Raw genomic sequence first — 13,519 nt, 5'->3', positions numbered from 1 at the left:
AGGCCTGGTAACGAACTAATCATGTGATTCAGGTGTGTTGACCCAAGGTGAGATCTAAAACCTGCAGGGACACCGGCCCTCGTGGACTGAGATTGCCCACCCCTGCACTAGACCTAGAAGCTAGATCTACTTTGTAGACAGAAGAACTCAAATGTAATAGAAAAGAACAGACATTATTATTACGTTGGCCTCGTAGTCTTTTAAATAGCAAATAGCTAACAGGACTGAAAGACAAATAAAGGGTGTTAGGAAGGTTTTTGGAATTCCATGGTGGATGTTAATCTGTTGGAAGGTCGGATAGAATAGGCTGTTTGTTTTGCTGTAGTTTTTTTTTAATGATTGCTCTAATTGCCCATTTTTTTAATTGGATGGACGTTTTGACATTTTTACTGTGAGGAATATTATTACGTAAAATAAATCAACACAATTAGTTAAATACAACCATTATACAATTCTGAACATGGCTGTTATTACTATTTTTTAAGAGCTTGGTTACCTCCCAAAGTAACGTGCTCTCCAGTTACAGTGATTATGCACAAGCTTTTTAGCAGGTGATTGGCAGTTATTGCCCGACATGGCTATTACACATCTTCAATTCAGTGTGAGTTTTTTTGCTGTAGGGGTCAAGCTAATGCAAGCATTCCAGCCTCATTTCCATCACTCATCACTGTCATTAAAAGAAAAGTGGACTGATGAGAGCTCTGCCTCTCCAGAGGCCGACTAATGACCACATTCTGTACATCAGTCAGGATGTTAACTGTCAGCATGACGCGGCCTCTCACTATAACAGTCAGGAATAAATCTCAGTGGAGAATGCCGCTTTAACATTTCGCTATTACATAATCACAGAGTCCAATTTCTTCTAAAGAAAAAAAAAGGATTAATTGTTAAACACAGTTAACTAGACATGTGAAATGATAGAAGGCTAAAGTAGTAGATGGTATGTTAAAATTTAAAGAGGAAATCTTTATCTCCTAATTGAATTTTAAAGTAGCATGTTACTAAGTATTGTCTGTTTTAATTTGGTTTAAAAAAAGGAGGTCATAGTTTTTTTTATTACTACATTTGATTAAATCCAGAAACCAGAGTCTAAAATGTCCCCAATCTAAAGACTGAGGTTTTTTCACTACTTCCAAATTAACTTTTTATTTAACCATACAGACTTTGTGTTTAAATTTTGACTTCTTCATAATCATTTTGACTCATAGGTCTTATCTCCTTATACAGTGACTGATGTCAACATTCCTATGATATGGGTTTCCACCACAGCATTAAATCCAGCAGTAATATTGATTGAGATTAATGCCATCACATTTTGCTACTACTTAATTATTAACGCATAAGTATATTGTGAATAGTCATTATTTTTGTTCAGTAACCTATTTATTTATTTGACAGACACTGTGGCTGTTAAGTAATATCCCGGTTGGAACCATGTTTTTATATAATATAGAAGAGAGCCTAATTATTTATGTCCATTTATGATTCATTATCCATGTTGCTGTTTATCTGCGCAGGTGTGTCTTTGATGTCTTTACATAACAGAGAGTGTCTGTCAGTTCTCTGATCTCTGGTAATCTGATCTCAGGCATTATTAATGTGTTATGGCTGTAGTGACCACACAACAGTATATTATTATTAGAATTTGTAGAATTACAGTTTACACTTCAGACCTGCACTATGGACCAGTGCTAGCAAAGATTAGCAAGCTCTGGTCAGGCTACACAAAGACAGGCACTCATTAAGCTCAGCATTGCACAACTATGCCGATGTTTTCACTCAACAGCAGCATTATGTTCTCTGCCACTGCTGCTGTTATATAACTGAAAGTGGCAGCTATTTTTATGTTTTTTGTGGTTCAGTGGGTCAATAGCTCAAAAACTAATTTGAATTTCTGGGGAAAAACAGTATAACAGACTGTTGAAAAAAATGCCTGCTTTTGACAGGTTTTTAAAAACATTTTTACCAGTCAATAGTTAACACTTTATAGAACCCCCAAGGTTGTATGGCCTAAAACCTATCGTATATTTATCACAACAAAATCAAAGAAAGCTTTTTAAAAATCTTATTACATATTTCCAAAACTTCTCTTTGTGAATGTTCAGGTCCCACTACTTTCTCCATCTCTAGTAGTTTCTTGTTAATTTGAGGAATTTGGAAACGAAGAGCAGCTATTATTTTTTTAACATTTACACAGCATTTACACTGCTGTAACTGTTAGCCATGGGACAGGCTGGCGACCTGTCCAGGGTGTGCCCTGCCTCTAGATACACTAGTAAGGATACACTAGCAGATACAGTAAGCAGAAGATGGATGGATGGATAAAAGTGAGTTTTCAAATTGTCCTGTCATAAAAATATGAAGCAACTACACCATGTTAGTCATAGCCTTGTCTCCTTGTGCCTTATTGTGCTAGCACTGATGTATACAGAAAAATGGCTAATCTTAGTCTCTTTAGATATGGGTTCAAATTCCCAAAGTAGGTAAGGTTGTGGGGGGACAGATTTTTCTATTTTAACTGCATTAACAAATTGGCCAAATATAAATAAATAATTACATTTCCAGAGGAAGGTTGTTATTGTTTTAATAAACCTTAAATTTTAAATATTTAATGAGCCGCTTTTATGTAGTTTTTACTGCTGTTATCTGACAGAGTTGGCCCTCATATTGCTAATTTAGCATATACTTCAAAATAAAAGACTTTATTTTAAGTTGGTCTTTTGTTTTAAAAGAAAAATGGAATTCTTCCAAAAAACATAAATGCGTAATATACGGAGATGCTACAATGGCCAAAGTGCAAACGCATATGGAGGAAAACGCAGGGGTCATAAGAGGTAACCCTGTGCTTAATGCGGGGACTTGGTATCACCAGGCCAGTCCCACTTTGAGACCCAATGAGGACAGAGTCCCATATGATACAAGAGAGATCAGTGCTCTCAGATACCTACTGCAGGACATCCTGAACAGGCAGCACTTGTGTTATACCAGACTGGTATCTGCAAACAGCAGGACTTCAGACTCTAAGACTCAGCTGGATTGGCTTTACATGCAGCCAGGAGCAGCTGGAAGAGGCTTTCAGTCATATGTCCAAGTCTAAAACAGTGGAGAACCTCAAATGTGGGTACTGAAGAGAACAACACAGCTAACACGGATAATAATCATACAACTGCTAAACCAGACAAGATTATCCAAGACCTGCAGGAAGAAAGAAGTGCTGCAGAGCTGTGTGTGCAGTCTTCAACCTAAACCACTGAGGCTTCACACACAGACAGGCTGATCTGCTCATCCAGGGAAGGAGCAGCGACACCTGAAAGACCAGCAGAGGTTCAGCTGTGAAGTTACTGAGCTTAAAAGTTAAGCTCTGCACCAATGAGACCCTTCTTTGAAAAAAAAATTAAAAGCCACTGAATTTGGACCAAGAACTGCATAAAACCAAAGCCTCATACTTTTAAGTATGAGTCTTTGGTTTACATGGAGGAGCAAAAACAGGAAAACAGCAACATCGCGGATGAGCTTTCAAAAGAAGAGGCAAAGAAGACTTTGCAACTGCAGGAGACCCTGCAATGAAATCAAGAGAACAAAACCATTATCACCATCATCACTGGCCGAACTCGAGACCCGAACTAAGATCATGTCAGAGAGAAAAGTCCAAAAGGCAGTTCACTGACCTCAACACAGTCATCAAAATGATGATTATATATAACTACAAAGCTTTTTAGACTTGGGTTTACGCTCTGGATTAAGTTCAGATGCAACTTTTGGTTTAGGTTTAGGTAGGAGAAGCTGTTTTTTTTCCTGACCTGAAGTAAAGTGTTTCCAGTGTCTGAACACAACTGTGAAAAGTGCAGAGTTTTTGATGGGAAAACATTGTCAGTGAACACATCACTGATATAATCAATGATAATGTATTCGAGAACATATTTTCTGTTTGCTGTTGAGCTGTTTCTTCAACAGCAAACACCGAAAACTGATATTTGGTTGTTTATAAAGAGACTGGACTACATCAGAAGAGTTCAGCTTTGGCTGAATGAGTGAATTATTGGATATGACCAATAAAAAAGCATAAAAATAAAATATCAGAATAGTGATGAGTCATTTTGGTACAAAAGGTAAACAGGATAGAAAGAAATGTTAAAAAAAATAATGTAGAATTTAAATAAACTGTACTTTTTGCTATGTTTTTTTTGTTTGTTTTTTTTTACTAAAAAAAACAGGGTTCTTTTTATTTTTCATAGTTGTTTTCTTAAATATACTGTATTCCCCATGCAAACAAGGTTTTTGCAAGGAATCTCCATGTGTGTCACTCTTCTTTGGTCATCTTAACAACTATTTATCCGATTGGTCCCAAATCACATTCCTTTGCAGATATACAGGAATAACAAACACAGTAATGTGCTTGCTGAGTTGTGGCTGCACTACTTGCACCACTCCAAAGACAACTCAGGATCCGCCTCATAAGCCTCTGTGTAATAGAAGTGCTTAACCCACAGATCTCTTTTTGAAACATCATTTTGATCATAAGTGGAACGAGAGAGAATAAAAAGAAAAATTACATTGAATCATTTGATAATTACGACCGCTCTGCTGCACCACCCTCAAAACGTATCCCGCTGTGGGTGTTTAATAGAAAGGATTGATGCAAGACTGGGGACATCTACCCAGAATACCCCATATGCATTATTAATAGCGATTAATAAAGTGCTGCTCACATGTTACATAATCACTGACATCCACATGGGTCATCCTACTGCTGACCAGCAATTCATCGTGCATGCTTTGTGAAGTGACTCTCCTTCCTATCCTCATGCTTCTGTTACTTTTGCAGGAATCACCACAGTGCTGACCATGACCACGCTGAGCACAGTGGCCAGAAACTCTATTCCTAGAGTGTCCTACGTAACCGCCATGGACCTGTTTGTCACCGTCTGCTTCATGTTTGTCTTCGCTGCCATGATTGAGTACGCCATGCTCAACTACTACTCCTACAGTATACGCAGACCTCCCCCAAAGAAGAGAATGGTAAGCCTGTGGTGAGTGTATGAGTAATGAGTAGCAAAAAGGAGGACCACGTGCATCAAACTTGCATTCTTTCTAACAACCACGAGGGAGCGATTTATTGTTTGCAAAAAGGAGTGTGATTATATAGAAGGCTATGAGAAAACAGGCCTATGTTTCACTTGATTTATGAGCTCTGTAAGCACTTTTTCAGTAGGTTTATGGTCTCAATCACTCGCTTGAAGTCTTATTCAATCGAACCTGAGGTCCCATTTAGAGTAAAACAGACAATAAACCAGGGTATGTTAGGGGACAGCTATATTGTGATGGACTTGTCACTAGGATTAGGATTCAACTGTATTGTCATTGCACATGTATAAATACAGGGTAACGAAATATATACTACTGTATGAGAATGCAGTGCTCTTTGTGTGGTAAACTTAAGACCACTGTTTTCCAACCACTGTATGTGCCGCAAGAAATGATCATGTGTGCCGTGGAAGATTATCTGGTTCCACCTGATTAGTACTCTAAACCAGCGATCCCCAACCCCCGGGCCACGGACCAGTACCGGTCCGTGAGTCATTTGGTACCGGGCCATGAGAGTTGAGGTGGGTGTGAAATTTATGGTTTTCAGGGTTTTTATCGTTTTTTATTGTGATTTTTTTAATCTTTTTTATCGTTAACTTGGTTTCCCTGGGTCTTTTCCTGTGTTATGAATAAATCTTCTTTTTTTTTGGTACCGGCACTGGTTTTATTTTGTTGTATTTATCCGCGACACCTTAAAGGCCGGTCCGTGAAAATATTGTTGGGCATAAACCGGTCCGTGGCGCAAAAAAGGTTGGGGACCGCTGGTCTAAGCAACTGGCAGAACAATTACATTCTCTTCCACTAGAGGGCAGTACAACTACACTTCCTACAAGAACTGGGTAGCCAATTGCCATTAAAACAGACAAAGATGAAGAAGAAATGACATAATAGTCATGCTGTGAGACGACACAGTGCGTAATAGCAATAACTAAATATTTGAAAAGAAAAAGTAGTCAATCTGACCTCGGTCCTGAAGAAAACTCCGACCCAGATGAAGGCCCTAGCGTGAGTAGTGGTCAGAAGAAAGCAACAAGGTATACTGGGGACAAACCGAGCCAATTCCACTATACCTGGTGCGCGGGGAAAAATTATCAATAAGCTTTTTGTGACATTTTTGTTTGGTGGTGTGCCGTGTCATTTTTCTAATGTGAATTATGTGCCGTGGTTCCACAGGGTTGGGAAACACTGCTTAAGACTATAAAATGGTACCTGAAGCCAAAGAGGCTAGGTCCAGCCTTCATATGAACAATAGCAAGAGAAGAAGGGATTTCAAGAAGAACAGAAACCCACAAACAAATACAGACAGACTACAGACCAGAGCTGGACTGCGACAATAAAATCAGCCCTGGCAGTTTAAGTCCAGACAGCCCACCATGATCGCTCTTACATACACATTATGTATATATTTCATTTTGTTTGATTATTGGTATTAAAACAGGTTTTAATCAGGTTGGTACAGTTGTTGTTGGGTTAGGATAGTTGGTTTGCACTACAGCATGTGATAATTAAAAGCTGAAGTTTAGCTATTGCAGTGGCTCAATGTCAAAGTAGCTATTTACTTTACCTGAATCATTGAATCTCTCCCTTCCTAATTATGTCCCTCCATATATTTTCTTACAGCCTTTTTCTTCTTCTTCTACTTGTCACCTTTCTCCACCTCTTCCTCACTCTGTTGTTAGGACTCCTACTCCTGCACATCTCCACAGTTTCCATCTTGTCATAAGTAGAAAAAAGGTGACCAGACTATATTTTTATCAGTTTGTTTCCCTTTTAGATCTTTTTTTTCATTGTAACCACATTTCCAGTTACCTGTTTAGGAATGATAGGTTATGGTCTAGCCCTTTTACAAAGTTGTTGCCTATTTGGAACACCCAAATGTAAAAGCTTTGAAAAACAAAACTGTAATGCCAAATTCATGCATGAAACACGAAACCCTAGCAGGTTGCTGACGACCTGGTGGGTGTAAAGTGGTAAAGGTGTCTGAAGAGGAAAGAACGCAACTGAATACTTTCTTTCAGTGTCTTCGCTGTAATCACACCAACCTTCAAAATCTGATATTGATTCGATCCATAGGGTGCCCATATATATATATATATATATATATATATATATATGGGAAATACACAATATCTACCCAGGAGTTTGACATGTCTGTATTAGCACATGTGTGCAGTTGAATGCATTTCTTTTCTACCCACCACTCCTATATGAGAGCCTACCACTCTGTGTGGGCGTTCTCAAGGCTGCACCTGCCGCGAATGCTTTAATGGCGTCGGCGCACATCTACTAAGACTGAGTCAGCCACTGTTGCTGTCATTTCCCTCTCTCCAGATCCCCTCCCTATTCATTATTTTCTCCCAGTGTAGAGGAGTTCTGCTGAATGTGTCTCAGGGCTAAAACAGACTGCCAGCTCAGTCTGAATAATTAAGTTGTGTTACATACAGTCCCCTCCTCTGCATCTCTGACTCTTCACTGTATTCTGGCCCGCTCTGTCTGTGGGGAAGCCCTCCCCTCCCAAATCACCACCATTCGTGTCGTTCCCTTGTACTGCCCACTCCATCAAATCTCTTACTCCACACGACACATCTAACGATTCCTCTCTCTCGCCTACCACCCTTCTTTCAACAGAGTAGTGGAGGACGGGAAACCTTTTAAAAAAGATTTTAACCCAATTAGTTGGTCTCGCATGATTTCATAAACATCAGGGAGAGAGTCATGTAACAAATTTTCTCAGGAGGTACTTATTTGGCAATGGAGTCTCAAAAATTCTTTCTACATTATGTGAAAGATGAAAAAATAACAAAACATATTTCTTAGCCATTTGTACTTTTGTAAATCAGCTTGTTTGGTTTACAATATGATTGAACACTGTCATTAATTTCAACATCCCAGAAATCCTTGTGCTGTTAGAAATTGATTACACAAAATGTTATTGTTGGTACTGGTTTATTTTTTGTTATAACTAATAACAGCAGAAATATGAGAATGGCACATTGCTCAAAAATCTATTCAGCTTATCAATTGTGTGCTGAAAGTTTGAGCTTTTAAGCACTCAAACACATCGATAAATATATGCCATGGCTTTGTGTCTTCATAATCTTTCTATTTTGGAGAAATGATAAATCATACAGAGTGTGGTAATTTACTGAAGGCACAATTTCTCCTTTAATATTTTAATGAAATATAGTGCAATACAACAAGGTCACTGCTTGAAAATATTAGCAATCATCTGAACAATGGAGCTTTCTATGAAGTGGTAGTGCTCGAGACTTCTTGTTATGTCCTGCAACTAACTTATTAGGCTAATGATAATAATATACGTCAGTATCTGCATCGTTTTACTATAGTTGGTGACCTACAAAGAAGTAGCCCAGGCTCGTGGCAAAATGTGAAATAGTTTTGAACCTAAAGTATTTAAGTGGAAAGAAGAATGTAATTTTAGCATTCTTTTTTGTAATTTTTAGCATAAAGACATAAAATTACTAACATTCACTAACTACCTAAAAGAAAAAGAAAGGCTTGCAACATAGCCAGGATATGTGTAATGCTACAGTTACAGGTGGTTGGAGCCCACAGCCCAACCAAAATTATTGTAACTGTATGCAATGAACTTATAATCTTGGGTGATAAGGTTTCCAAATACTTGCAGTTAGCTGTTGTCTTCTAAGTATGTTTGGTGCCTCAAGACAATGATACAATGGCAATAAGGTCAAGTTGGCAGTTACAAGAAAGTATCTGTTTATCACAAATTTGTTGCTGTCCGTATACCCAGAAATCAACATTAAACAGAAAGTCACATTTACTACTTCTTCAGAGTCCAGCCTGAACCTCATAGATTTGAAAAAGAAATCTCTCCACATATAGTGACATAGTTGCTACCGGACAAAATTTTAACAGAAAAATAACACAGGAGCTTGGCAACCTTGCATTTTGACATAGCAAAGAGTTTGCCCATGGACTGGGCCAACCACAGTCTATTAATGCACTTAACATTCATTAGCATAGACTGACCAACTGATTACAGCATGTTGACAATCTGTATATGTTTATACATTAGTAATCAATTATATGGAAACCTTTGCCATTCTGAGAGAAATTTCAGTCAGTCTTAGTCTGACTGTGATTGTGAGGAGACAGGTTGTCTCCCACCAGGCAACCTGTGCAATTGCATTTCGATTAAAATTTGGCTGCCGCAACTACTTGCAGTTGGTCACTAAATGTGAAAAATTTTAATCACTAGGTAACCATCAGTTTTGCTTATTGCAAAGACACTGCCATCCTACTTTTATATTAGTGTCAAAAAATGTCTGCAAGTACCTCTAAAATGTCTCTGAATTATGGAGTTGTGTGGCCCCACCCCCCAAAAATGATGTAAGCTAGATCACAAATTGGCTGTTGATGTTGGACCTGGACTAGCACTGAGATTAGAAGCCGAACATCAGGTACACTTGTTGACTAACTAAAGCCTAAGATTGCTAGCCGCATTGACGATCTGGACTTTCTATGCCTAGCTGTGGCTTGTAATTTTGATGTGACAGTCATTGCTTCGGGAATAGATTACGTAAGTCTTAATTAATTCACCTATTCTCTCTCTCCGTTTTTATCCTAGGCCTACTCGTCTTTCAACATGGGTCCCACCCCTCGGCCTATGATGCCCATGGGCAACTCCTTGTTCTGGCATGACTATGATGACAGTTGTCTGCACGAGTGCCTGGATGGAAAGGACTGCAAGAGCTTCTTCTGCTGCTATGAGGAGTGTAAAGAAGGCGGCTGGAGGAAAGGACGGATCCACGTCAACATCCGTGAGCTGGATGCCTACTCCCGGGTTTTCTTCCCCACCTCGTTCTTGCTCTTTAACATTGTGTACTGGGTCAGCTACCTCTACCTCTAGTCTGTCTCAAGCCGTGATGTGTGGGCACTGCTGAAACAGCCCGCGGCACTTTGCACCACGGCTTGTGATTTGAGGTCAGTGCTAAACGTAGGGGAAGAAATGAGGTGGATCTGCTGTGTGGGACTTGTGAGGGACATGCTGCCTCTGGAGTGATATGACGTATTCAAAAATACATGTGTGCTCGGGTGCACAGTGTAAAGGCCATGATACTTTGAGCAGTGCCACTCCACCATGAATAAATCGCTCAGCAGTAGAATAACAAGCCGCCAGCATTAACTTGAATGGATGAGTCCCACTTATGACTCTCTCAGAAACCAAACAACAGACAGCTGTGACTTCAGAGACATTTGGGAACAGGGGTTGCAGAGCTGACTCTTGGTTGTGGAGATGGCGAAGCACCCATAGTGCCTTCTTTAGAAAGGGTGCGGCACCGAGAGAAGCAGCTTCAGAGTTCCCTTCATTATCTTTATTACCTCATCCATCACACCGCCGCATGCTGAGCTGTTTAGTCTTTGACGAAACAAACCCAGAACACAGTTCTCACCACTGGAGATGTTTAAAAACCAACGCTCACCATTCATTTCGTAGCACATTAGTTTTAGTTGTACCCTAGAATTAGTTCCCTTTTTGAGAATAGTTGTTTTCTTGTTCTTCTTCTTATTGGAACTAGTTGTTCTTTCACAGCAGGTCACATCAGCTGTTACTTGTTAAATATGGGTTCAAGCCAGGGGCAGTGGTTGTATGGTAAAATCTTATTTATTGAGTCAGTGACTTTTTTGTTGAACATGACTATTTTGTTTGAACATGCCGTTTACAGTACATGCCAAGATGTGGGAGTTTTTAATGAATGCTGGGCTATATTCGCACACAACAACTATATAAAAACTGCATAATGTCTGCAGACTGATCTAAAACTACCTGGGCATATTTTGTATGTTGCAGTAAACAGATTGGGGTTGGAGTACTGCTGTTTTTTTCCAAGAACACATCAGTTTAAAACAAAGGGGTTTTTTTTTCTTACTTAAATAGACTTTGAGTTTTTAATATAATTTATGCATTACTTAGGCTTAAAGGAAAAATTGGATATTTCCGAAATTGTACTTTATATTCTCAAATAATGGTCTTTATTTAGCTCTTTATTTAGTTTACTGGTAGAAGACTTAATTTGGGGCTTGTAGGTTTATTTTAGAGAGAGGTTTTAATTCCAAATGTATCGTTATTCTAGTAAAAGCAAAATGAACCCTTTTTAATGCATTTACCTTTTGTCTATATAGGTTCTATGTATATAATTTATAACTGAAATAGAGTAACAAAATATTAACTGGCCTTTTTCCCTGAATGACATTATCCCTCCTTATTTTTTTATGATCCAACAATTTACTTGTGCTTCTTTCAGGCACACTTACTTTAGAGAATGAATAGCATGGCTTTCTTTGCCAAGAGTTCATTGAGAAGACTAATTAATGTCTGAATGTGAAATTAGCAGCCAGTAGCTAGCAGGCCTGATACAAACACTGAAACTTGGGAGAAGCATCCAGTTCTGCCTAAAGGGATATCTGCCAGGACCTGTAAAACTTACAGTTTTTGGACTTGTAAATTCTTTGGCAACTAAAGACATAAGTTAGCACTTTTACTCTTTAGGTTAAACAGTAACTAGTTAGCGAGCTTTACGTAGAGCTATTAAACAAACTTTAGTCTTTTTGTTTTTTTCTGATTTGACAGTTGTTAAATACAGTTTAACATTTGGCATACCGAAATGAGAATATACACTGTATATAAAAGCTAGCCAAGGGCCATTATGATTGGTTCAAGTTCAATGTTGAAGCCTTTAGCTACTTTGAAACCAGGTGTGATGAAGTAAGACATCAAGGAACGCTGAATTCTCAAAAGGTAGTCTGTTACAGTGTAGCCCGCTCTAAAGCATACCCTAAATAATAAAGTGTTTGCTGAAGTCATAGATAAGTTCAGCCAAATATTTTTCAAAATGAAATTCTGATTTATTTTTTGCATCAGTGCAGTCATCCCCCTTGCTGGCCACTGGTTTATGGGATGTCCACACTGGCTTCACTATTCAGAGCTGTCTTTCATTCTTTTATATACAGTACATACATATTGGATAATATTTTCTCATTCAACTTCAGGCAAACATATTTTAACCCCCCCGAAAAATTATAAGCTACAAATGATATAGGCCTGAGTAAAGACAAATTGTTGTGCCAACATGAAAATAGTTAAACGGGTACATTTTCCATTTGGCCACAAGCCACTTAAACCCTGAGGAAATGCATATATGCTGCACCTGGCCCATTCAGTTTCAGAAGTATAGCTTGAGTGTATTAAATTGAAGCCCTGATGAAAGCTTCAGTTTTGCTTACTTTTTATTTTCAGTCAAAAAATGAAAGGAATCTCTGATGTCCTGCCAGGCCCTTAAGGCACATCGTCCTGTGCCCAGGTGGAAATGATCCCAGGTACTGTAAAATAGGTTCTACATATTGTGATATCACATACACAAATGCACACACACAAAAACACACACAGATGCTACATTGGACAGTGTTGAAAAATGGATGATACAAGATTCTTTTTCATGACTCTAAATGGAGTCCCACATCCCCTCCTCAAACATTTAAAATTGATGCCATATGTGGAGGCGTGCAGACACACACGTTGGACTGGGCCAGTGGCATTTCAGACATGCTTTTGTTCACTGTAAGGTGTTTTTTGCAGTTGTTTGGCTTTGTAGAACTATCAGCCCTTTTCCTCTCTCCTTCCCAACACACACACCTTTTCCCTGGTATTTGTATGTTCAGAGAAAAGCTTTTATGTAAGTTGTATCTAATTAATGTTTCTATTTTCATACAGGTATATATGGAATGTATGTTAGGCCAGTAGCAAGGCCAGAATCTGGTATCAGTTCAGTCAGGTCGAGCAGCTTAGATGAGTTTATATTTAAGGATCCCACATATTTTATTTATGAGGCCTCCAAGAGCCATTTGTGTCCTGTCCAGAGGTTTTTAAGTAAAAATCAAATAGCCTCACGGGACGCTGGACAAAACAACAGAACAACCAATTAGTTGTGGGCCACATCTTATTCTGCTTATTTAACTTCTTTAATGTCCACCAGGTCATTGGCAACCCATCGAGGCTTTGGAATTTTGATTTTAGCCCATGACAAAAATGTATGGACATTTTCAAAAACTAGGAGATGTTATATTTCAAATGACGTCTCATATATAGAGGCATTACGCTTTTCCTTATAAAAGATTTATCATTTGGATTTTCAAACAGTTCAACTTTCTACAAAAAGGAACTGTAACCCTAACCCTAGAAGGAACGCCAATGACCTTGCTATAGTTAAACTCTTAACCTCTACCAGGTTACCACCAACCAGTCTAGGGTTAGAGACTGTAAAATCTAGAAGATGCCATCTTTCAAATTAAATCTCATGGGATAATTTCCATAGAATCTTTTCCTACTGGAGCTACCATTTACCATCAGATGGTCTAGGGTTAGGGTTATAGTTACACTTTCCTGTAGCAACAC

The 13,519-nt window shown here is 38.7% G+C and overlaps 1 protein-coding gene across 3 annotated transcripts in view; it reads left to right on the top strand.

Moving 5' to 3' along the window:
• LOC134620725 (gamma-aminobutyric acid receptor subunit gamma-3-like) overlaps nt 1-11,023 on the top strand; it is a 153,901-nt gene extending 142,878 nt beyond the window's left edge. For 2 of the 3 annotated variants that reach the window (XR_010092135.1, XM_063466998.1), the window contains one exon: nt 4,826-4,935. Coding sequence is in view for 1 of the 3 variants with exons in the window: in XM_063466999.2 (XP_063323069.1) it covers nt 4,826-5,019; nt 9,695-9,976 (476 nt within the window). In the remaining 2 variants the exon portion in view is untranslated. Of the gene's footprint in view, nt 1-4,825; nt 5,020-9,694 lie in introns of those variants that run through there. The other variant, XM_063466999.2, reaches the window with a different exon arrangement.
• The last annotated feature ends 2,496 nt before the right edge of the window (nt 11,024-13,519 follow it).

This window comes from Pelmatolapia mariae, linkage group LG23 (genome assembly GCF_036321145.2).
Source record: "Pelmatolapia mariae isolate MD_Pm_ZW linkage group LG23, Pm_UMD_F_2, whole genome shotgun sequence".
Lineage (NCBI taxonomy): Eukaryota > Metazoa > Chordata > Actinopteri > Cichliformes > Cichlidae > Pelmatolapia > Pelmatolapia mariae.
This window is presented reverse-complemented; position numbering and strand designations above follow the sequence as displayed.